The sequence below is a fragment of the Strongylocentrotus purpuratus genome, unplaced genomic scaffold (genome assembly GCF_000002235.5).
Source record: "Strongylocentrotus purpuratus isolate Spur 01 unplaced genomic scaffold, Spur_5.0 spur5_scaffold_20, whole genome shotgun sequence".
NCBI classification, from domain to species: domain Eukaryota; kingdom Metazoa; phylum Echinodermata; class Echinoidea; order Camarodonta; family Strongylocentrotidae; genus Strongylocentrotus; species Strongylocentrotus purpuratus.
In genome coordinates this window covers 35,223,512-35,250,979 of record NW_022145606.1, presented here as the reverse complement: position 1 = coordinate 35,250,979, position 27,468 = coordinate 35,223,512, and the positions used below count along the sequence as shown (strand labels likewise).

Genomic DNA, 27,468 nt, shown 5'->3' with positions numbered 1-27,468 from the left:
TATTCAAAGATTTTTTTTCATTTGGATCTATTTACAAAGCGCAGCGGGGCTTATCCTTTTTCAATACACCTTCATCATGTCACAATTGTACATATTTCCCCCTCTACTTGTCTATTTCTGCAGGACATGCAAGCATGTGTGAAAAGTATTGCTTTGTAAAGAAAATCGCGGAGTCATGTTCGGTTTAGTTTGGGTGGTATACTGTGACGCCATCTCGATTTGCACAAATCACCAGTACATTATCGAAAATTTCTTATTCAGGCACATTTTAAACATCAAAGGACAGCCGTTCAAGGAGGTGAAATTTCTTTCGGATTTCAAAATACGAAGGTGAAAATAGCAACTCAGATGATTAGGAACTGTGCTATGTGGTTTAATGTGATCAGGTTGTGAGTAATTGATAGAACGGTTTTAAAACGAACATAACACGAGTATGCACTTTCTTAAGTTAGCTCATTGATGACTGACAGATGATGTCACAAGGGGAATGAGATCTGGAAGTTTTGGGGGTGGAGCTTAGCAAGTTTGAAAAACAAATATTTCAACAACAAAAAAATCTATGAAACAAGTTTACATATCAAAATATGAGATGTAACCAACAGGAATAAACTTGTATTTCGATGTCTTGGGCCCTTTAAGTCTTTTGTCAACTATGTTTGATAGTACGGTAGGCAGCTAGTGAAAACGAACTCGTTCAATCAAATTATGGAAATGCAAGCATTATGCCCAGGTCACATTTGCCGCGGCGGCCGTGCGGTCTCAAATATATACGGCATATAGCAATTATAGGACCACCGCAGCATTTCCACGGTTACATACGGTAACGGCCACATAATTTTAGGGCTGCAGGGCGTATTTTGAATTTGTGGAGAAAGAAAATCTGCGACTGCCGTACGGCCTTTGAAGTGATGACGCACGGCGCCCACATGGGGGTCCATACGGCGACTGTGAGGCTAGACTGATGCTACCGCTTCACCCCTGGAGTTTATTAAACGCAATGCTACCGTACGCCCGACGTACGGTCGCCGTCGAACCGCTCAACGGCATGGCTACGGTGTGTCTAATCGCTACGGCGAACCTAGAAATGAAAACAGTTATAAGTCCGCGTTATAATCCGTAAAGATAGGGATACGCCCTAGGGTGACCCTGAGGCCACCGCAGATTCTCTGCGGACGCCGCAAGTATCTCTTGATTTTGGGGGAGTACGGCTGCCGTATCCTAGCCGTAGAGCAAATGTGACCTAGGCGTAACTTTAAACAAACAGAAGTTTGTTATTCCTGGGAATCCTGGCTCATTTTCCCTGATTGAAGTGTCATATGAAAGGACAGAAATTGAATGGCTGATCGTCAACGAAACGGAGTAAAGTCTTTTGTCAACTCGTTTGTTACGACGGCAGGCAGCCAGTGAAAACGAACTCGTTTTATAATCAAATTATGGAAATGCAAGCATTATTTTAAAAAAACAGAACTTTGTTATTCCTTGCTCAATTTTCCTGATTGAGGTGTCATATGAAAGGACAGGAATTGAACTTTATAGAAACGTGATTTTGTCCATGAAATTCAGATACCGCCCGCCAAATGACTTTTTGGTTTCCTCTCTTCAAATTGTTTTAAATCTTTCATGCGTGAAATATGCATCATGAGTTGCATTAAATGAAAGAGGAGGATCTAAGCTTTACAAAGATGTGTCATTTATTATATATAATTGTGATTAAGTTATGATAAACATCAATAATTCTCGGTTTCGTTTTTTCCGGGACGCACTGTATATTAGTAACATAATTGCCTTACACACAAAGGAATGTGGTCAATTTGTTATGAAAATATACACAGGGAAAGATAGAGAGAGAGAGAGAGAGAGAGAGGGAGAGAGAGAGAGAGAAAAAGGCGCGCGCGAGAGAATAAAAAGGTTGTCATTGATAAAATATGTAATACTAAAGAGTGAACGGAAAAGAAGAGAGACATAGAAAAAAGGAGGAGAGAAAGAGATAGAGGAGATTACTGTTAAAGCTTATCAACACTAGTGTGGCCAGGAGGGATTAGACCACACAGCGAGGTCACTGACAGGTGGCTATCTCATCAACTCAGCTCTCAAATAACATAAGAAATAGAGGATCATGGGGGACCAACAGGCATCGATTGGGGAAGTTTTCTATATAGAGGGAGCAAGTAGCTACAAGTAGGACAGTGGGGCTTTAATAGAGAAAGTTATGCAAAGAGGGTGAGAGAGTGAGAGAAAAAGATAGATATATAGAGTGAGAAAGATGAGAGAGAGAGAAGACGGATGTGAGTAGAAAAGATATGTATAGAGAGTGAGAGATAGAGGGGGGGGTAATAACTATATAAATATGTGCAAATAGACAGCTTAAAGAAGAGACGGATATGAATAGAGAAATATGTGTTCAGAAACTGAGAGGGAGAGAGAGAGAGAGAGAGAGAGATACAGAGAGAGAGAGTGAGAGAGAGAGAGAGAGAGAGAGAGAGAGCGAGGGTCAATTACTAAAGAAAGCGTATACAGTACGTACGGTTTTTTATTTTTTATTTTTTATTTGATTTATTTACCAACAGCAATACATGTTTTCATACATTTTATACAATAATTACATTTACAGGAAGAGAAACTATTAGTTGGTAAAAAAGGGGGGGCCAGATAATAGCACATGTGCTAGTCGAGCCTAACCCCTTAAACAGCTAAACAAAGTATTTTGGTACAAATCAGTTTAGAGAACGTAACAAAACAAAAAATAATTAATTTACTTTTACAATCGATGCTTTAAAAAAAAAAAAGAATCAGTACTCAATAATGTCTTACAATATACAAACTAATAATGTAAAATATGAATTATGAATTGTGTACACTTGATATTTCATTCATGACTTGCTTAACAAATGACTTGTAACAGAATTCCGAAACCTATTTCTAGACCTTGTCAATCTGACATCAACAGGTAATCTATTCCAAAATTCACTGCCCACAAAAGACAATGAAAATTGACCTTGTGTCATTCTTAATTTTGGAAGACGTAATTGTTCATCTTCTTTTTGTCTTGTGGAATAGCTATGTTCTATAATGTCACAGTACTCTATCAAAATATGAGGCAAATTGCCATTGACTAGATCAAACATGAAAGTAGAAATGGATAAATCATGTAAATTATACACATTTAGGATTCGCAATCTTTTAAATAATGGATCTGAAGGAGTTCTCCATTCACTAAATGTTATGGCACGAACTGCCATTTTCTGTGAATATAATATACTTCTTAGGTTAGTCTTATAAGTGCTTCCCCACACCTCTATTCCGTAAGAAATGTGTGGTTGTATAAATGCTTTATATATTATATCAGAGTTCGGCTAGGAACAAAATGTCGCAATCTAAATAGCACTCCAACTTTCTTTCTAATACACTGATTTACAAAACGAATATGACTCTTCCAAGACAAATGTCTATCAATGTGAACCCCAACAAAAGTGGCAACATCAACCTCTTTAATTTCCTCGCCAGCGATTTTTAGTTTACCATTTATACCTATTTTTTTCCTCCTACTACATATTAACATGAAATTAGTTTTCATTGAATTAATTGTAAGTTTGTTAGCAGTGCACCACTTATGTATCTTCTGTATGTTGTTATTCACTTCATTTACATCAATTTCACCCTGGTCAGGAGAAAAAGTATGAAATAGATTGGAGCCATCAGCAAACAGCCGAAAATTGAAATAATCAGTAACAGTTGGCAAATCATTTATATAGATTAAAAACAGAGTTGGCCCTAATACTGATCCTTGTGGAACACCACATCTTATCTTTTTCCTTTCTGATAACGTTTGACCACACTGGACAAACTGAAATCGGTTACTGAGATCCTTAACCCATTCTAGAGGTAACCCTCGAATGCCATAACTAGATAGTTTACCTAGTAATATATTATGATTAATTGTGTCAAATGCTTTTTTAAAGTCGATGAACATACCCAGAGTTACTTTTCCCTGATCTATAGATTTCAAAGTTGAATTTATCAAGTCGATCAAAGACAATTTAGTGCTATATTTCTTTCGGAACCTATATTGATGGTAATAGAATATATCATTTTTTTTCTAGAAATTGTATTAGTCTGATATTTATCAATTTTTCTAAAACTTTACCGATGACAGGTAAAACCGATATTGGTCTATAATTACCTGGATCTTTTCTTGGCCCTTTTTTGTGTAGGGGAGTAACCTTTGCAATCTTTATTTCATCTTGAACCTTGCCAGTTTAAAACCATAAGGGCGTTAACTCATATACTTTAACACAGTATTAACACTCTTCTGGCTCTCAACAGACTATAATGATGAATAAGAGAGGGTACGATGACAGATAATGTGATTGTAAGAGAGAGAAAATAATTGAATTTAAATTGAATTGAATTCGCATTTATTTCATTCTTGATTAAAAATTACATTGATACAAAAGATACAAATTAATTCATGAACAAATTGAAATAGGGAACTACATAAATAAAGCCCTTAGGCCTTGTTCAGGTATATTTCCCAAAGCATTCGTAGCATAATGTAAAGCAAGGATAAACAAAAACAAAGATTAAAAAACATTAATAACAAAAAAAAACAAAAAACAAACAAACAAACATATAACACAAATATAAACATAAGATACGTAACTATACATATTTGAGATAAAGAAACTACTTCAACTTCTAAACGCACCAAGTGTTACAGAGTAACTCTTCACAAAGCACAAATAGCAGAATACATTGACATCGATATGAACATTATGTTAGGTTTCTTTCATAATAGTTGTATACTATTCAGTGTAGCGGCCTCAATATACGCACATCATTGACGTTTTGCATAATTATTATAAAACAGTGCATGCTGTTACGATGTTTTTGACTGGGGCGTGAAAAGTATCTTTGCCTTTGTTAAGCCGTTAGTGGTATCAGATTCGGTTTAGTTTGGACGGACCGGTATTCATTGAAACGCCATCTTGATTAGCACAAAATAATTACCAATACTTCATCAATTATTTCTTCTTCAGGCGAAGTTTAAACATCAAAGGACAGCCATTCGAGGATGTGAACTGTTTGTGAACTTCAAAATACGAAGGTGAGAACAGCAAGTTAAATAATTATGTTGGATGTGCGCTGGATCGTCTTGATGGGGGCGTGGACAATGTATTCTGTCGTAAAAACGGAAGTAAAAGAAAACTGATAAAACGGTTATGAAACGAGCCTTTAAATAATGAAACAAGAATGAAATGGTTATGTAACGAGTATGAGTATTGTAATGGATTAGGAGAAAAATAAATGAAAAGAAATATGAGCTTGGGCACATTATGTATCATTTTGAGAGAGAGAGAAAAACTAAGAAAACAAAACTCATTTTGCTAATGTTGTGAAAGGCTTTCTAATTTTTGTTATCTCTCTCTCTCTCTCTCTTTGATGAATAAAGGCATCTTTATAAAAGATTATCATTGTTATAATTGCTATTCTTTTTAATCATGATCACAATTACAACTCATATCATTTTTTTTAGTAGTAGTAATAGTAGTATTATCATTTTTTTTTCATTATCATCATTATTATTATTATTATTATATTATTATTATTATTATTATTTCCCTGAACTATGTTCTACAGGTCAATATTCTGATCAGTATGGATGACATCAGCTCTCAAGAAGACATCCATGAAGGAGCGAACAGTGAGGCAATCGATGTGAAGAACGAAAAAGCGAGAAAGGGTGGGTCCAATCTGTATTGTGAGAAGCATGTGGAAGTAATCAAACTACATTGTAAAACACATACAGAAGATGTGTGTCATTTATGCGCAACGATATTTCATCGTCCTTGCGAGCTAGATTATATAGGGGGCGAGTTCATCAAGAATAAAAATGAACTAAAAGATATGAAAAAAAGGGCAGAGGAGAAATTAAATCTCCATCGAGATTATGGAGATCAGATTCATCAGTGTAGGAAAGACACTGACACCCATCTACAAGCTTTGAAAGATGAAGTTGATTCGGTAATCAATGAGGCGATCCAAACAGATGAAGACATAGAGAAGGAGGATGCTGCAAAAATCAACCAGGAGATTGATGAGAAGAATAAGCAACTTCAAGAGGAGATTCAAAAGAACAATGAGGAGAGAGATAATCGTCTTGAACTTAACCGTACAAATGCAGAGAAAAGACGAGAACCCATCGACAGTAAACAGCATGGTCTTCAAACAGACATTCAATACATCGCTGGAGAGAAAGATAAAAAGATTGGTGAGTTGGAGAAAACATGGCAAGATGACACAAAAACCACAGAGAATACAATACAGAAACTTGACGCAGTACTAGAAGATGATAAAAAGGTCGCCAAAGATGGGCTTCATGTGAAGATATCAGTGAGTGATGACTTAGAGAAGCCACTGAATGAGGGTGAGGTGAAACAAATCACTGATACCATATCAAATGTGAGGTTTGTGAAGGGTGCTGGGAGAGAGAAGTATGGGAGGATTGATTGGTATGATGGGGAGTGGAAGCTCATTGATAAATTCAAGGTCGATGATACAATCCAGGACGGTGATAAAATCGAACTCCCGTTAATTGTAGGATACAAAGATGAATACAATGTGATTATCACAGATAAACAAGGTAGCCATCATACATACATGTTAAATATGAGCAATAAACAAACTCGGAGAGTAATAACTGGTAGTAATCAATCATGGATTATGTCATTTGCATTGATGAATGATGGCAAGGTAGTATGTGGTAAATTCACTGAAAGGGCTCATTCAGATAAAGTTACGAAATGCATCAGTATGTATGACACACAATGGAACCACATCAATGACGTCACAATACCAACAACCAAGACGCTTGATATGACACGGGTGGGTGTAGCCGTTGGTAAGGATGGGATGATCATCGCTGCTGAGTGGATTCAGAATAACATATACGTCATCAACCCAGCTAATGGTAAGATCATCGATACCATCACATGTAAAGATCTAGATAAGATGCATGGTGTACTATCATCAGGTGACATCGTCGTGTTAGCCCCCTCACACGAATACACAGTGCCAGTGGCCATCATCAGTAGACAGGGCGATCGGAGTGAAATCCCCAGCATTAATGTCACCTGGGAAGCCCGCTGCTGCAGCATTGATCCTACAACAGACGAACTCTACTTCGTGACATCAGAGGATAAGAGGAAGACGTGTGTAGTTGATCAGTTGATGAGGGGGGATGACACGAAGAAGAGAAGAGTAGTATCATTCCCTCTAATTGGCGGTGCCGAACAGCAAGGTCTGAGGTTGGATTACCTTGAAGCATCTCACGTGTTGGTGACGTCACCAGGGAATATGATTGCTTGCGATGGAGCCAACATTCTCGTATACAAAAACACGTTGAGACTTGAAAAGCCCGATCACAATTGATGCGGTAAACCGGTCTTCTTCTGTTTTCTTTTCTTTTCTTTTCACTTTTTTTTTTTCGTGTGCGTGTTTATCTTTTCTTTTTTGTAATGACTAAAATATAATGCGTTTCTAATGTGTGTACTTTAAAGGCTATCTGCACTATGGGGGACTAACGGTCACCGATTCGGCATTGTATGATATATAGAGGGCGCAAGTAGCTATACGTTGTGCGGTAGAGCTTTAATAACACAGATCTCAGTTAGTACACGGAGGTACTCTGTTGCGGGCAGTTGCCATTCATTTACACATTAAAAAAAAAACTCTGCCGCGGTCTATCTCTTTATGTCTAAACAAGTCATGAAACAGTTCGTGTTGCTTCACGCCGACTAAGGAGGCTTATACATTCTGTGCATAACATACCTGTAAGAAGTTCAATATGTAACCCTAAATTTAAAAAAAAAATAGATTTAAAGCCCATAGAACACTACACGATCTGACTACGATTGACAAAACCAATGCTATAACAATGACATAAATTGCAAGTTATTATTAGCATTTGTTCTTGTAATCTATCATAGAATGTAAATAGTCACATCATACTTAGTATTTAAAGACTCATTGTATTGATTTTTCGTGTTGCTAAGAAACAAGTAAGTCATTAAAAAACAATAAGTAGGGCCTGTTATGATAAAACGAATGGTAAACAATGACATGAATTGTACTTTTTTTCTTCTTGTTTGTATAAGCTTACATTTGTGTAATACACTGTACAATATAAATTGTAAATAGCCCATCATACGTAGTATTTTATGACTGTTTTTTTAATGAATTTGTCGTGTTGCTAAGACGCATATTAGCCATTGATATGTAGGGCCCGTTTGACAAAACCAATGCTAAAGCAATGACGTAAATTTCACGTTGTTGTTTGTTTGTATTAGCTTTGTCTTGTAATATATTATGAATTGTAAATAGCCACGTCAAACGTAGTATTTTTAAAATTTCATGGATTTTTCGTGTAGGTCAGAAATGTGATACTTTATGTAGGACCTATTTTTGGCAAAACCAATGCTAATTGCTAAACAATTACAGGAATTGCATCTTGTTGTTTTTATTTGTTTGAGTATTTTAGCTTCTTTTTTGTAATCTATATTGAAAGTAGCTACATCATACTAAATTTATCAAAGACTGGAATTTGAATTGAATATACATCTTACTATGAAAAATGAAACAAAAAACGAAAATGCTTCAATAATGACATGAATTGCACGTTTTTGTAACATTTGTTATCATGTAAATAATTCCATTGTTCTGTATAAAGATTTCTAAGATTCAATTTTGTTGACTTTCATTCTGTTAATGATACATTTTACAGAAATTGCACGTTGTTGTTTTTAATTGTTTGAGTATTTTAGCTTCTTTTTTGTAATCTATATTGAAACTAGCTACATCATACTAAATTTATCAAAGACTGGACTTTAAAATGAATATACATCTTACTAGAAAAAAGGATACAAAAAACAAAAATGCTTTAATAATGACATGAATTGCACGTTTTTGTAACATATGTTATCATGTAAATAATTCCATTGTTCTGTATAAAGATTTCTAAGATTCAATTTTCTTGACTTTCATTCTGTTAATGATACATTTTACAGAAATTGCACGTTGTTGTTTTTGATTGTTTGAGTATTTTAGCTTCTTTTTGTAATCTATATTGAAAGTAGCTACATCAATCTAAATTCATCAAAGACTGGACTTTAAAATGAATATACATCTTACTAGAAAAAAAGGGGGGGGAAAAAGATTTAATAATGACATGAATTGCACATTTTTGTAACATATGTTATCATGTAAATATTTCCATTGTTCTGTATAAAGATTTCTAAGATTCAATTTTGTTGACTTTCATTCTGTTAATGATACATTTTACAGAAATTGCACGTTGTTGTTTTTGATTGAGTATTTTAGCTTCTTTTTTGTAATCTATATTGAAAGTAGCTACATCAATCTAAATTTATCAAAGACTGGAATTTGAATTGAATATACATCTTACTATGAAAAATGAAACAAAAAACGAAAATGCTTCAATAATGACATGAATTGCACGTTTTTGTAACATATGTTATCGTGTAAATAATTCCATTGTGCTGTATAAAGATTTCTAAGATTCAATTTTTTTGACTTTCATTCTGTTAATGATACATTTTACAGAAATTGCACGTTGTTGTTTTTGATTGTTTGAGTATTTTAGCTTCTTTTTTGTAATCTATATTGAAAGTAGCTACATCATACTTTATAAAAGACTGGACTTAAAATTGAATATACATCTTACTATGGAAAATGAAACAAAAGATGAAAATGCTTTAATAATGACATGAATTGCACGATTTGTAACATATGTTATCATGTAAATAATTCCATTGTTCTGTATCAAGATTTCTAAAATTCAATTGTGTTGACTTTCATTCTGTTTATGATACATTTTTACAGAAATTGCACGTTTTTATGCCTCCGCCACCGAAGATGGTGCCGGAGGCATCATGTTTTCGGGTTGTCCGTCCGTACGTCCGTCCCGTTTGACCGTTATCACAATATCTCAAGAACCATTTAAGATTTAAACTTAAGACTCGGGAATAGTATTTATCACCATAGGAAGACGATCTGATTAGATTTTGGAGTACGTAGGTCAAAGGTCACAGGTCACAGAGGTCAACTTATGAAATTCCTTGTATTGAGTTTGTTAGCGCGATATCTCAAGAACCATTTGAGATTTAAACTTCAAACTTAAGGATAGTATGTATCACCATAGGAAGACGATCTGATTAGATTTTGGAGCACATATGTCAAAGGTCAAGGGTCACAGAGGTCAACTTATGAAATTCCATACATTGAGATTGTTATCATGATATCTCAAGAACCACTGGAGATTTAAACTTCAAACTTAGTGATAGTGTGTATCACTATAGGAAAACAATCTGATTACATTTTGGAGCACGTAGGTCAAAGGTCAAGGGTCATAAAGGTCAACTTATGAAATTCCATACATTGAGATTGTTATCATGATATCTCAAGAACCACTGGAGATGTAAAAACTTCAAACTTAAGGATATATGTATCACCATAGGAAGACGATCTGATTAGATTTTGGAGCACGTAGGTCAAAGGTCAAGGGTCACAGAGGTCAACTTATGAAATTCCATACATTGAGATTGTTATCATAATATCTCAAGAACCACTGGAGATTTAAACTTCAAACTTAATGATAGTGTGTATCACCATAGGAAGACAATCTGATTAGATTTTGGAGCACGTAGGTCAAAGGTCAAGGGTCACAGAGGTCAACTTATGAAATTCCATACATTGAGATCGTTATCGCGATATCTCAAGAACCACTGGAGAATTTTCACTTCAAACTTAATGATAGTATGTATCACCATATCATAATATCTCAAGAACCACTGGAGATTTAAACTTCAAACTTAGTGATAGTGTGTATCACAATAGGAAGACAATCTGATTAGATTTTGGAGCACGTAGGTCAAAGGTCAAGGGTCACAGAGGTCAACTTATGAAATTCCATACGTTGAGATTGTTATCATGATATCTCAAGAACCACTGGAGATTTAAACTCCAAACTTGTTTAAATTGCTCTATGGCGGAGGCATCATTTTCGACTGCGCGCAGTCAAAATTCCATCTAGTTTTTCTTTCAATTGTTTGAGTATTTTAGCTTCTTTCTTGTAATCTATATTGAAAGTAGCTACATCATACTTTATAAAAGACTGGACTTAAAATTGAATATACATCTTACTATGGAAAATGAAACAAACGAAAATGCGTTGATAATGACATGAATTGCACGTTTTTGTAATATATGTTATCATGGAAATAATTCCATTGTTCTGTATAATGATTTCTAAGATTCAAGTTTGTTGACTTTCATTTTGTTTATGATACATTTTACAGAAATTGCACATTGTTGTTTTTAATTGTTTGAGTATTTTAGCTTCTTTCTTGTAATCTATATTGAAAGTAGCTACATCATACTTTATAAAAGATTGAACTTTAAATGGAATATACATCTAACTATTAAAATGAAACAAAAACGAAAATGCGTTAATAATGACAAGAATTGCCAGTTTTTGTAACATATGTTATCATAAAATAATTCCATTGTTCTGTATAATGATTTCTAAGATTAAATTTTGATGACTTTCATTCTATTTATGATACATTTAAATTTCGAATATGTATTTTGGATGGATCGAATGCTATATAAGATACCAATGAAATATACTGCACAGCTTCAAGTTTGTATACTTTACACATAGTCGTTACAGTCGGATGGATACAAAAATAATTCATGTAAATTTCGAATTCCTGGATGTTATTTTATTGTACAGAATCCGATAATGAGACATGTTTGTCAGATTTTCGGTTTGATGGTTTTGTTTTACCTGACTGTGCTTGTACTAAAAGCGACCAGTGGGCCGACGGCATTAAGTGCTCACCAATGGACTTGGTAATGAGGTTTTAATCCCTTACCAAAGGGCACGAGCGCATCGACTTGGTTTCGAACCAAAGTTCGAAATTATGCTATCATTGGAAAGATTAGAATATTATCTTTTTAATAAATGACGTATGTTTACACAAAATAATCATCCCAAATCATTTTTTTTTTTTTTTTTTTTTTTTTAAATAATTAAAATACAAAATAATAATGATCTAAATAAAACAGCCATTCTCTTATTTTGGGGAATTTGTGTTTCATACATGGCCTCTCCAGGCTGTCTAAAAAGGGTCGTGCGTGATTTATTGATTCATGATAATTATGTAAATAGCTCTATTACGATAAGAATTCGATAAAATTCAAACTCGTTAATTGTGCAGGCTGCCTTCGGTATTTACATGGTTTTTTGAAAGAAAATTGGAAAGGATTTTGCTTTGCACACAATGAAACATTTCATGTTAATGGTTAGTAGTATTTGTAAGATTCGTTCATATTTGTTCCTTATTATATATTGTATGTTAATCTATTTTATCTTTCAATGAAAAAGGTTTAATATTGAAATAAGATTTGGACTTGTGTCAGTTTTTGTAAAAAGCACTTTCATAAAAATGTAAATAGCTACATTGTACTAGTGTTCGTAAGATTCGTTCATATTTGTTTCTCATCAGATACCAAGTTAATCTATTCTCTTTTTCATAGACTAAAATGCATGATATTGAAACAAGTTCCAATTAAGTTTTTAGTTTTGTCCTTTCTTTGTTTATTCAAGATACCATATATGCACTGTCAAAAAATGTTAATAGCTGTATCGTATCAAAGTTCAATACGGATCAAGGCTCTACTCATCGTCTTGTAAATGCGTTTGTAACTTCCCACCTTGATTACTGCAACGGACTATTAATCAATCTCCCTAGCTCTCATTTAGCCCCTCTTCAACATATTCAGAACAGAGCAGCACTCATCACACGTACAAGAAAACATGAACACATCACGCCGATCATTCGTTCTCTTTGTATGGTCCATGGTTCTTTACGCTGCCCGCCCCCCTCCAACATTTCAAATGCAGGAATCTCCTCCTTAAATACAAGACCTTTCACAAATTTGCTCCCTCATAATCTCTCAGAATTCAGTACTCCTACAACTAATACTTCATCGTCCACAGCTCATTCTTCATCTAGTCCCAGGCTCTCGCACCCACACCCGCTATGGCCATCGTGTCTTTTCTGCCTGTGCCCCCCCCCCCCTCCATTTTGGAACAAACTTCCCAATGAAATACGCGAGTCCCCAACTTTAGAAACCTTAAAGAGCCTAGTAAAATATGTCGTGTAACTATATTTAGTTTTTGTTAATCAATAAAGAGCAAGATAAAGATTAATCATTATTATTATCATTATTATATCATTGTTATTATATCATTGTTATTATATCATTGTTATTATATCATTGTTGTTATATCATTGTTATTAGAATTATGTATCATGTGTTATATTAATGTAGGTTAACATTACTTTGTATTTTTTGTTAAGCGCCTAGAAACATTGTTAAGCGCTTTATGAAAGCAATATATTAGTATTATTACTATTGTAATTATTATTATCATTATTATTATTATCATTATTGTTATTATTATTATGTTTAATAATATTTCTGAGATTCCTTCATTTGTTTTTATTAGCAAATATCTTATCAATTCTTTTTTTATAGACTAAAAGTTGCGATATTGATATAAGTTTAAGTTTCATTTTGTGTCAGCTTTGTTATCCAAGATACCATACCATATACACTGTAAATAGCTGAATTGCACTAGTATTTCTAAGGTTCGTTTATATTTTTGTCCTCATCAGATGGTTAAGCTATTCTATCTTTAATAGAAAAAAGCGTCTGACATTGAAATAAGTTTTACTCCAATTTTGTGTCAGTTTTGTTACCCAAAATACCATACAATATGCACTGTCATCAAATGTAAATAGCTTAAATAGCTGCATTGCACTAGCATTTTTAAGATGCGTTCATATTGTTTTTCATCACATATTTTGTTAATCGATTCTAACTTTGGTAAAAACAAATGCAAAATCAAGTAGGTCCCACTACTTTGTAAACTGTGATATATCAAAAGATTATACAAAATATGTGTTCTCATGCAAAGCTGCACTTATTAAGAATCAAATTGGTGGATTTCTGTTAATTAGTGTAACATAAAACTATCTTTGTATATTCTGCGTACATGCCCAGTAATGATCATGTACCGCTTTATGTGGAGAGCTTGTGGTATTGTGGTTCCGTCATTCGCTAGACTCTCATAGCTCAGTCCAAGGATAGAGGGTTCGAATCCAAGCTCGGCACTCAGTCCTTCCTTGGAAGACATTAATCCATAATTGGTACTCTCCACCCAGGTGTAGTAAATGGATACCTGAACATGCTGTGGTCAGTGAGGTAATACTAATTACAAGGCCCACAGGAAGAGCTGGTAACTACCCTTGATAAATAAGACCCACTTATAATCAAAATTATTTGATTTAATTATTTGTCTCTGTCCCCGAATTGATGCCTTTTTATAACAGCTTTGTAATCAGATCGTAATCCTTGGGTAAGAATGGGTTTCAATTTCGACGATTCAATGTTTTCACAAACAATACATTTAAATGAATTAAACGCTAAAGTACCGAAGTGTGCCGTCATACTGGCCAAGTTGTCAAGGTTGATGGACTCAAACAATAATTTTGTGCTAAACAATGGCGTAGTGATCATTACCAGTGGCAACGCAGAATCTGCCCTGGTCCAGCTCGTTGCCTGAATAATTTCGCGGTGAACCTCATGCGCAGGCTCTCTTCTTTGGAACCAGTACCCGGGACAACGAGTGAATATGACGTTAGCACTTCTTTACTCTTTAGGGCGATTATGTGTAATGTGTCCAGAATGAGAGAAATTATTATTTTTGTCTTCACATAAATCATCCCAAAATCAAGAATCAATATATATAATATATCATACAAAACTGTTGAATATCGAGGTTTTTTTTCTTCATTTATGGGTGAAAATATCGAAAATGTACTATGTGGTACGGGAAACATTGCACTGAATCGCTCAATGCATGTAAATCGTTGACCTTTTCTCACAACATGACTGAAAGGAGTCGGTGGAAGTTTTTTTTATAAAAATAAATTTTAAAAAAGCAATCTCTCGCATTACTAAAATAGTTTGTAATTTCTTTCTGAACTTTTAGTATTTGTTTCTGCTATGAAGTTTATAGTTTGATAAATATTCCACCTTATTTGATAATTATGATACTATTCTTTATGTCATTTGTTGTATCAACCATGACAGATATAAGTTTGTTTTCTGTAATCAAATTATACTAGTAGACAGGACCCTAATTTTGATTCAGATGTTCATTGTGATCTTTTGTGTATTTTTTGTCAATATTCCTACCCGAATCACAAAATATGCGACAAAGAAAGAAGAAGAAAAAATAGGTAAACAAATAGAGACGATAGAGAGAGAGAGAGAGAGATATGTATAATGAAATAAATTGAGATTCAAAGAGAAAGAGAATGATAGAAAAATGAAAGTAAACATAAACATAGTTAAAATGAGAGTGAATGGATGACGAGGAAAAAACGGAGGGAGAAAAAAAGAGGATAAAGAGAAAGGGAGGAAATGATGAGGGTGAAAATAGCGAGAGGGGATAAAGAAAGAAGAGAATGTGCGATAAGAAGGAGAAAGAACAGAGGGGATCAAGAAAGAGAGAAAGAAAGAAGAGGGAGGAGAGAGAGAGAGAGATAGAATACAAAACGAGAGGGAAGGAGAAAGAGAGAGAGGGGGGAGAAAGAGACAAAGGGAAAGAGAAGGAGAGGGGAAAGAGAGAGTGTGAGAGAGGTAGAGAGAGAGAAACAAAAGAGGCCAGATTAAAGAGATTGTGAGAAAGGTGAATGATTTAATAAAGAAATTCAGATTCTGGTGGGATCAAACAAATAATAATAATATTAAATTAGAATAAAATAATGAGAAGAAGCCCCCAAAATAAAACGCACATAGCCTATATTTATAAGAAGGCGTAGTTTCTTATAACAAAATCAATGTGTTCTCGATTTAGCCTTCATTAAAACACAGAAGTTGACAGAACGTATAAGAAAATAACGGAACCTAACATAGACATGAATTACTGTAGGCCTGGAGCTTTGTCCTGTTTGTAATGAGAAACAGACTAGCGCCATCTATCAAAAATCAGTAACATTCGCCCTCATTCTGTTAAAAACTATTGTATAGCGCATACCAAAAAAGTAAGAGTAAACGAGTTATGATACAAAAAACAAAAAACAAACGAACAAGACCTCCCCCCCCCCAAAAGAAGCTATAAAAGTACTAAACCTACTAAGTAACTGCGTAGGGCCAGACCGTAAAGAATCTAAGATATGCCGATGATACTGTCTTAGTTGAAGGAAGCAGACAAGCATTGTAAGCACCACTGAAAAGGGGGAGTCATTGAAACTGAAAAAAATGGGCCAGTCACTCAACTTGAAGAAGACAGAATGTTTGGTAGTTTCCAAGAAGAAAGATGCCACCAGATGTAGTTTTCATATGCATGGAGAAGAAGTAAAACAAGAAGAACAATTATGCTACCTTAGAGGTTTGATTAGAGGAGTGTGTGCGTGTTTGTGTACACATGTACTGAACCTATACTGAACAGGGCCAGCCAGACTAGTAAAGGATCTTTAAAATAAACACTTGCAGAGGAGTCATTTAAAAAAGTGGAAATGTGCTAAGAAATCTAAATCTAAATATGAATTCTAAAATTCGAGTACTAAAGTCCAATATATGGTCCGTCCTCCTGTATGACTGCAAGAGCTGGAAGATAAATAAATCCTTCGACAGCAAAATCCAAGTAACAGAGATGTGATCCTTACGGAGAATGCTTATAATACCTTGGACCGACAGGATATCAAACGAAGAAATTGTCAAAAAGGCATGTGTCGATAGATCCCTTCTTAACACCATAAATGAAAGACAACTTCTGTATGCTGGGCATATCTTGAGAAGTGAAGGCACAGCAAACAGGATACTGACACGAACATTAGATGGAAAGAGAAGCAGAGGGGGACAGCACATCAAATACAAGGATATGTTCATTGGGTTGACTGATAACAGAAGCAACATCATAGTACAAATAACCAGAGATAGAGGTATAGATGGAAAGCCCCGATCGCCAGTGTCTGGAACAAAGCCTTTTTACGCAGGGGTAAAATTGAGCATCAAAAATAATGTCCAAAGGTCGAAAGCAAATTGAATTTGTTAAGTATTGGCTGAGATATGACCCTCTGATCTCAGTGTTATTTTGCTCTGGCTCATAATGTTATGAACCAGAGCAATATAACACTGAGTTCCTAAAGGAAATCTTTTTATTCAGATGGTAATATCTAGGCCAATACGTAACATATTCAATTGGCTTTCGACATTTGGACATTATTTGTGATGCTTTTTCGGAAAATGAAGAAAAAAATTGAGAAATTCTAAAAATATATTTATAATGACGTCACACTTCACCACTCTATTCTGTCTGTAGCCAAAAGGGCCTAAACTCATATATTTTAACCAGGGAGGGTAAAGAGAAGGAGTGGAATCAAGCCGCTCTCCTTTGACCCCATGCTCCAACTCCAAGCCGCCGAAAAGTTATGCGCTAATCTGCAAAAGAACTCAGTGTTGACCGGGGGGTGAGATAAAAGAGCGCATGACATATCAGGAATTAGAATTCCTACATCAGTAACAACATCGAACTCTGGCTACGTGCCTGATCCCAGCAACTTTTCACTGTCCCTTTCATCAATTGTTGAATATGTAATGAGTAGAACAAGCGAACACAAAATGTCATCCTTTTTTCCAACTGCAAAAATACAAAAAACACGCGAAAACACGCATTGGCAAACTTAACGTTATCGAAGATTATAAATCATGGATTAAATGACAGGATATCAAAACATGCACAAATAAGCGCATTATCTTAAAATATTGAATTTTTGTCAGAATCTAATTTTTCTTTTACCAACTCTGGTACACAAATTATAGGAAGGGCGGAGTACTAAATTTGAAAAATTGGAGTTTGATGCACTATTCCCAATACAATCCTCATATAAAGTTTATAATTTACACTGAAATTTTGCCGGTAATTTGATATTTTGTAAGAAATGTGAAACTGGTGCCTGGCCTCCTAAGCCAAGCCAAGTGGAATTTTACTCATCCCATTGTTACGCTTTAGAACTCACGAATGCGTTTGAATAAATTACAATTAGTTTCCACTTCTTCTCTTTCACCTCCCCGCTTTAACAGAGAGTTAACACACTTGAAGTTCTCAACAGACTATAATGATAAATAAGATAGGGTATAGTGAAAGATAAGATGGTTTTAAGAGAGAGAAAATTATCATTTTCGATTTAAGTTTAAAAGCACTGAGTATTACAAAATAACTCTTCACAAAGCACAAACAGCAGAATACATTGACATTTATAAGAAAAATATGTTACATGTCCCTCATAATGATAGTATACTATCGAGTGTTGCGGCCTCAATACACACACTGTAATAGCCTATTTCTGCACGACATGCTAGCATGCGTGAGAAATATCGTTGGTTTTGTAATTTGGGAATCCCCGGTGTTATAGGTCGATCGGTTCAGGTGACGTTGGAAACATCATGATTTGCACAAGGCGCGCGCAAACCACCAGTACATTGTCGAATAGTTCTTCTTCAGGCGAAGTTTACACATCAAAGCCAAAGGACAGCCAATCGAGGACGTGGACTCTCTTTCGGACTTCAAAATACAAAGGTGAGAACAGCAACTTTAATAGAATTAAGTGAGCTATATGTGGTTCGTGTTGATGGGTTGCGGACAATTGATGAAACGGGTATGAAACGAGCATAAAACGAGTATGTGACGAGAATGAAATGAGAATGAAGCGAGTGTGGGTATCAGTATGGACCTCAACAAAAGTGGAAACAACAATGAGCTGGGGCATGTTATCATCACGAGGGAGAGAATTAAGGAAACAAAATTAATTTTGTTAATGTGGAAGGCTTACTTTTCTCTTTCTCTCTGATACGTATATATATATATATATATAAGGACATCTTTATCAAAGAAACGAACTTGTTATTGATATCCCTCCTTTCTTTGTGTCTCTCGTATCTCCCTTTCTTTCCTCTCTCTCTAACTCTCTCCACCTCTACCTTTCACACAAATTGTTTCTTCTGTCTGTCCCGATTTATGAGCCCCGTTTACGGTCTTCCTTTCCCCACGCTCTTCCCATCTTTCTCAGTAGCCCCTCCCACCCCCCCCCCCCCCCCCCCCCCACTGTCTCTCCGTTACTCCCTGTTCCGAACATGCCGATATGTAGAGCATACGAGGAAGTAATACCACACATCATCAGGAATTCCAGTTGAACGCGATCAAGTTCTGAAAATGAAAGAAATGAAACAATGTCTCGCATGGTCACACGCGTGGCTAAATATTATCAAATTGATTTGTATTTCTGACATGTTTCATTGTTGCACGTTGCATTTGTCGGTTTTATTTTAGTTTTAAATTGGTTTTAAATTATCGAAAAATTGAGGTAGGAGTAAAACAATATAATACATACGGGAAAATTCACTTTGAAATGCAAAATTTTCCCTCCCGGCTTGGTCAATCCGTCCCTATAAATTTGGAACATTTAGTACACCTCTAAGGTGCCACGAGAGACATTAGGCTATACAAAAACATGTTTATATATATATATATATATATATATATATAACATCCCCGACCCATCGACTGTGGCGGTTCTACGTTTTAGGGACTTTGCTTTTGGTAAGGTCTGTTAAATCAACCGTAAAGCATCGTCTCACCACTGCCGAGGTGGGGATGTTAGTTTAAACCACAAGACCACTACATGAATTAATACAAGTTTAGACAATTTCAGTTACATTTTCACTTGGTCGTTTGTTTTATTAAAAAAAATAGTTACAGTTCCTTGTTCCTTAGATCGTTTAACTCTTACATATTGTGCTTCTCATCTACTTAATTATACGAGCTCGTTCACCCATTCACATCAACAACCACTCACTTACGTATACTTGCAAGCTCATGTAGATATCATGCCATTTCAGCAACATTTGTGAATCACTGGTATCGAATTAGAAATAAACAACGCTTGAACTGCCCCTCTCAAAGCCCCTCCCCCCCCCCCCTTCCCCAACCAGTACGCCAGTGTTCCCCTGAGACTTGCCCGCATATAATACTGTATTTATTATCTAGTGTGTAAATTACAAAATATATATTTGGATCGCTCATTACGCTCACTCGCAAAATTTAGCATCAAATTTGCCGGTACGTGTGTACATGTCAAATGACGAGTGCCAGGGTGATGTAAAGGGAATATTTGTGGTGAAATTTGGGATTGGGGTGTTGCAAGGAGGTGCGGGGTGCGAGGACTAAAACAATAAAATGTTGAAAAACACTGATCTAGTGGATCTGGTGATCCCCACCCCCTCCCTCCATTAATGAGTCCACGCTTCGTCACTGCCCAGATATGCCACTGTATGTCAGTCATTGTGTCTGTCAAAGAAAATGAAACGTAATGTCTATAATAGTCATGAAAAAGAGTTGTATTATAAAATATCACTACCACAATACACTACAAGGAATTGTTTTATGACGTGAATCATCTGACGAGCTATCGATCTTTTGTGGGACATTTCTGTTTTCATATTCTTCCTCACTAACATTAACAGAATGAAAAAGCTTACACAATATTTAACTTACACTGTTGGTCATTAAGGTGGAATAAATTTGTTTTACCCCAATTTATGGAATGATTTTGACAATCATGTATTCCTAATAGATCTAGATAATAGTATACATTCTCAGGTTTTATTGAATATTAATTTGATAGTGTTTGATTTGCGTGTCTACTAAAGCTTGTGAATGCTGCTATGCTTATAAACTAGGGGACCTACGTCCTTAAGTCATAACTGACAGTTAATGTAGATTAATACAGCACAAAAGGGTACCAATATAGCACATCGACACGGTTTTGATCCTGGTGCCTCACAGTTACGAAGACATTGCTTTGCCACTGAATCATGAATGCACACAGCGGGGGCTATGGTAGGGGGCAGCCCCCACAAATAAAAAGAAACAAGAAAATGCAATAAATTATCAATAATTAATTGAAATTTCCCCCGGTCCCCAACAAAATCAAATACTCTGCGTGGCCATGCCTTGAGCCGTAATGTATGGCCGTACAGAGAAATCATTGTCAAAATCATTCTATCGATTTGGGTAAACAAAAAATAATTCCACCTTTATGTCACCAACAGTGTACGTTAACAATATTCTTTCTCCTGAGATATGAGGCTTATTGTTTTATCAATGTTGAGGAAATATATGATAAAACAGGGAATCGAGAGTGTGCAGTGTTTTTTTCCGCCAAATGTAATTTTTTTTTTTTTGACTGAAGACTGAAACTCACGATAAAGTAAAATCAAGCAATAGGTCTTTCAGTGCAGATCAATGACGTCATTCATCGCCTTTAGTTTAGGTTCACGATGAGATGTTTCGATGTAATAATAGGTGAGGAATAATGAACTATACACTGCTAATAACAAGTCTAACAATATAGTCCTTACGAGCAGTCCGGGGGTAAGATCCGAACTTTAGTACAGCGGTACGTGCATGCCGCTCAAATAGGGCGTTTTTGTAATGTAACCATATTTAATACATGAGTCATTGTGAAGCGCCTCAATACAACTTATTTCCTTCACCTGATAAGAATAATAGTATTTCAATAGTCATAATGCAAACTTCGTGTATTAAAGCCCCACTGTCCTACTTGTAGCTACTTGCTCCCTCTATATAGAAAACTTCCCCAATCGGTGCCTGTTGGTCTCCATGATCCTCTTTTCCTTATTAGTTGAGAGCTGAGTTAATGAGATAGCCACCTGTCAGTGACCTCGCTGTGTGGTCTAATCCCTTCTGGCCCAGTAGTATTGACGGTCTTTAAGTGTCGCTAGGTAGGTCAAGCCATAATGTTTGTTGTCCTACCTGGCAACAACTAATGTATGCAGTTCGGATTATGCATTCAATTAAAAATTAAAAAATTAAAAATTAAAAAGAGAGACAGAGAGACAGATGAGACGTCGTGAATAGAGAAAGATATGTAAAGAGAGAGAGGGGGGGGGAGTAACAGGGGCGGGTGTCAATAGAGTTATGTACACAGAGAGAGAGAGAGAGATAGACAGAGACAGACAGACATACAGAAGTGGGCAAGTGTGCAGAGACAAAGCTGTGTAAAAAGAGTGAGAGAGAGAGAGAAAGAGTTAGAGAGAGAGGGATGGGGAGAGAGAGAGCGAGTTACAGAGGGAGAGGGTCAATAACTACAGAAAGATTTCGTGCGGTAATATGTTTGTAGCCAGAAGGGCGTTAACTCATACTTCAACACAGAGTTAACACCCTTCTGGCTCTCAACAGACTACACTGATGAATAAGAGAGGGTATGATTAAAAATAAGGTGGTTTTAAGAGAGAGAAAATGATCAGTTTCAATTACGTTTAAAGCACCAAGTATTACAAAATAGTATTACAAAATAACTCGTCACAAAGCACAAACAGCAGAATACATTGACATTTATATGAAAACTGTGTTACGTGCCCCTCATAATGATATTGAATGTCGCTGTCTCAATATACACACGTCTATGACGTTCTGCATAATTATTATGAAACAGGGCATGCTGATACAGTACTCTTTTGGGGCGTGGGAGGAGGTCCAAAATTCCGTGAAATCTCCCCCCCCCCCCCCATATGTTTAACGCTGAAATGTTTTTCACATATTTCATGTCGATTCATATTTTACAAAGTGCAGCGGGGCTTATCTTTTTTCAATTAATCTGCATCATGTGACAATGGCATATATTTGTTCCCTCTATTTGCCTATTTCTGCACGACATGCAAGCATGCGTGAACAATGTTTGCTTTGTAAAGGCATTGCGGTGTCAGGCTCGGTTTAGTTTGGATGGTATTCATTTAGATGCGATCTTGATTTGCACAAATCACCAGTTCATTATCGAATCTTCTTCAGGCGAAGTTTAAACATCGAAGAACAGCCAATCGAAGAGGTGCACCTTCTTTCTGATTTCAAAATATGAAAGTGATAAGAGCAATTTAGATGTGTAGGAAATGAGCTGGGTCGTTTTGATGGTGGTGTGGACTGTGGACAATATTATTATTTCGTAAACACGAAAGTGAAAGAAAAATTGATGAAACGGTTATAAAACGAGCATATTAAAACAAGTATGAAATGAGAATAAAATGAATATGCAAGTGAGTATGAGCATGAATCGAGAGAACAGAAAGGAAACTTAAATGAGCTCGGGCAAGTTATATATCATCATGAGAGAGAGAAATTAATAAAATAAAATTAATGATACCAATGTGAAGAGATTCTTCCTTTTTTAATCTCTCTCTCTGTGATGGATAAAGACGCCATTTTTAAAAGAACGAATGTCATTAATATCGATATCCCTCCTTTCTCTCTCTCTCTCCTTGTTTATACCCCCTCTCCAGGGGCGTCGCCAAAGAGGGGGTGTGGGGGGTGCGACACCCCCCCCCCCCCCACCTGTCAGGATATTGTCGGTAAAATTGCGCTGCCGTCGGGAAAAAGAGAAAAGGGGGAGGGAAAAAAGAGAGGGGGAAAAAAGAGGGGAAAAAAGAGAGGGAAAAAAGAGAGGAAAAAGGAAAGAAAAGAAAAAAAGAAAAGGAAAAGAAAAGAAAAGAGAGAAAGGAAAAGAAAGGAAAGAAAAGAAAAGAGAAAAAAGAAAGAAAAAAAAAAAAAAAAAAAAAAGAGTGAAAGGGAAACAAAAGAAACGGGGGATGAAAGAGAGGAGAGAGAGGGGAAGTAAGAGTCTGAGAGAGGAGGAGTGGGAGTAAAAGAGAGAAGGGGGTTGTTGGGTGGAGTCGTCTCGTCGAGGGAGCAATAAAGACACGGGTAAATATGTTGCTGTGTCGGGTCAGCTGTGTCGGTATTCTTGCTCGATCCTCGTGTACTATATCAATGCAGAAGTTTGAAGTCGGTGAGATGTATATTGTCGGTCGATCGGCCGACAAGTTTTTTTCCCTACGAACTGTGACTTCTTATCCGCTGTGACGACTTCGAGAGTGACTACAACTACAATACCTGTATTTTCTCGAAGTTTCACTTTCCTATAATATCAGCTAAAGAAATCAGAGGTTTAACATTTTCGGTGAAACTATATTCAAACAAGGTTTAAGAGTCAACAACGGTACGACGAATCGTCTTCCTTTCTTTATATTGTGATGAACGCCGAAAATTCCGCGCTTCGCGCGGAAGGGGAAACTTCATTTAGACGAGTCGAGAACGGTACAACGAATCGTCTTCCTTCTCTAATAATTTAAGGAAACGTCAAAGCTTCCGCGCTTCGCGCGAGAGGAGAAAACTGAATACAGACAAATAGGGTTTATTAAAAGTCGAAAACGGTACAACGAATCGTGTTCTTTGTCTAATAATTTGAGTAAACGTCAAAGCTTTCGCGCTTCCCGCGAGAGGGGGAAACTGAATTCAGATGAATAGGGCTTAATAAGATTCGAAAACGGTACGATTAATCGTCTTCCTTTCTTTATATTGTGATGAAGCGCCAAAAAATTCGCGCTTCGCGCGGAAGGGGAAACTTATTTTAGACGAATCGAGAACGGTACAACGAATGGTCTTCTTTCTCTAATTATTTAAGGAAACGTCAAAGCTTCCGCGCTTCGCGCGAGAGGGGGAAACTGAATTCAGACAAAATTAATAGGGCTTATTTAGAGTCGAAAACAGTCCAACGAATCGTGTTCTTTCTCTAATAATATGAGGAAACGTCAAAGCTTTCGCGCTTCGCGCGAGAGGGGGAAACTGAATTCAGATGAATAGGGCTTATTAAGAGTCGAAAACGGTGCGACGAATCGTCTTCTTTCTCTAATAATTTAATATAACGTCAAAACTTCCGCGCTTCGCGCGGGAGGGGGAAGCTTCATTTAGATAAGGATTAAGAGTCGAGAACAGTACACCGAATCGTCTGCTTTTTCTTATAATTTAATGAAACGTCAAAACTTTCGCGCTTCGCGCGGGAGGGGGAGAAACTGAATTCAGACAAGGACTAAGAGTCGAGAACAGTACACCTAATCGTCTGCTTTTTCTCATAATTTAATGAAACGTCAAAGCTTCCGCGCTTTGCGCGGGAGGGGGAAAAACTGAATTCAGACAAGGATAAACAGTCGAGAACGGTACAGCAAATCGTCTTCTTTTTTATAATAGTTTAATGAAACGTCATAGCTTTCGCGCGGGAGGGGGGGGGAACTACATTCAGCCAAGGATTAACAGTCGAAAACGGTACAACTATTAATCCTCTTCTTTTCCTCATAATTTAAGGAAACGTCTAAGCTTCCGCGCTTCGCGCGGGAGGCCCATCACCCACACCCCCCTAATGAGCCCGCTTTTAAGTGATTCTCTTGCTCACTACCGCCCCTCCCTAAAAAAAGATCCTAGCTCCGCGCCTGCATTAAAATATATAGCTATGATGCTGACTAAATTGAAGAAATAATTCGTATATTTTTGTCGTCGAGGAAATTGACAATTTTGCGCGTATGCAAGTACTATAGATATTCCATAGGAAAAATAATTTAGCCTTCGGCCCCAGGTATATAGGGTTGAATTTGTAGATATTGGACATTTAATTTTGTCGGTAATTGGTGGCTAGTTTTGTCGGTAATCGTTGGCCTCTACACCCCCCCACTGAAAAAGGTCTAGCGACGCCCCTGCCCCTCTCTCTCTCTTTTTCTCATTCTCTCCATCGCTTCCTTTCTCTATCTCTCTCCGTCTCTTCCTTCCCCACAAACTTTCCTTATAGATTTATGAGCCCCTGCATTAAAATAGTTATTATAAATATTATTACTGTCATTATCATTATTTGTATTATTTTTAATCATTACAATTATTAGTAGTTGTATTGTTATCATTATCATTATTATTATTATTATTATTATTATTATTTTACTTGGGCTGTGTTCTACAGGTCGATATTCTGTTCAGTATGGCGGCTAACTTCAGCTCTGCAGAAGACATCTGTGAAGGAGAGAACTGTCAGTCAATAACATATGTGACGTACAGCGTGAAGGAGAAGAAGAAGCTCTGCCATGACTGCGCCTCCAAAGAGGGGTGCATCGAAAAAGCAAGAAAGGGTGGGTCCAATCTGTATTGTGAGATGCATAATAAAGATATTAATTTGTATTGTAAAACACATGGCGTAGCACTGTGTTATTCATGCAAAATGATATATCATAATGAGCTTTCTTGCGTGGGACAGGATATAGAGGGCGCGATCATGGAAAATAAAGGAAAACTAAACACTTTGAAAGAAAAGGCAAAGGACAAATTAAAGCTCTGTCTAGTTCATGGAGATCAGATTCGCCAGTGTAGGAAAGACACTGACATCCATCTACAAGCTTTGGCAGATGAGGTAGATTCGGTAATCAATAAGGCGATCCAAACAGACACAGACAGGGAAAAGGAGGATGCGGCAAAAATCAACCAGGAGTTTGATGAGAAGAATAAAAAACTTCAAGAGAAGATTCGGAAGAACGATGAGGAGAGAGAGAAGCGACTTAAATTGAACCGTACAAATGCAGAGAAAAGACGAGAACCCATCAATAATAAAAAGCATGGTCTTCAAACAGACATTCTAAAAATCGCAGAACAGAAAGAGAAAAAGATTGTGGAATTGGAGAAAACGTGGCAAGATAACACAAAAACCACAGAGAATACAGTACAGACACTTGACGCAGTACTAGAAGATGATAAAAATGTCGTCAAAGATGGGCATCATGTGAACACTTCAGTGAGTGATAAACTAAAGAAGCCACTGCATGAGGGTGAGGTGGAACAAATCACCGGTACCATATCAGGTGTGAGGTTTGTTAAGGGTGCTGGGAGAAAGAAGTATGATGGCAGGATTGATTGGAATGATGGGAAGTGGAAGCTCATTGATACAATCAATGTCAAAGATAAAATCAGATCCCCAGCCATTGTAGGATGCACAGATGAGTGCAATGTGATTATCACAGATAGATTAGGTAGCCCACATACATACATGTTAGATACGAACACTAAACACACTCAGAGAGTGATAACCAGTAGTGGTACATCGGGGGTAAACTCCTGCGCATTGCTGAATAATGACAGGGTAGTGTGTGGTAAATACAGCACAGGGTGTACACGGAACAATTTGTATAGATGCATCAGTGTGTATGACAGACAATGGAAGCACATCAATGACATCACAATACCAAGAAATACATCGCTGGATACCACATGTGTGGATGTAGCTGCTGACCAGGATGGGATGATCATCGCTGCTGAGTGGGATCAGTCTAAGATATACATCATCAACCCAACTGATTGTAAGATGAATATCATCACATGCAAAGAGAATATAAGTATGCGTGGTGTACTATCATCAGGTCACATCATCGCTC

At 36.5% G+C, this 27,468-nt stretch overlaps 1 protein-coding gene across 1 annotated transcript; it reads left to right on the top strand.

The window, feature by feature from the left end:
• Nucleotides 1–240: 240 nt before the first annotated feature.
• Nucleotides 241–8,462, top strand: LOC105447370. Its single transcript, XM_011685321.2, has 3 exons — nucleotides 241–330; nucleotides 5,037–5,104; nucleotides 5,638–8,462. The coding sequence occupies exon 3, from the start codon at nucleotides 5,656–5,658 to the stop codon at nucleotides 7,426–7,428; it is 1,773 nt and encodes a 590-aa protein (XP_011683623.1). The 5' UTR covers nucleotides 241–330; nucleotides 5,037–5,104; nucleotides 5,638–5,655; the 3' UTR covers nucleotides 7,429–8,462.
• Nucleotides 8,463–27,468: the final 19,006 nt, after the last annotated feature.

Excerpts from the sequence above, each read along its gene's own strand:
- LOC105447370 (XM_011685321.2), top strand. The coding sequence starts at position 5,656 with ATGGATGACATCAGCTCTCAAGAAGACATCCATGAAGGAGCGAACAGT.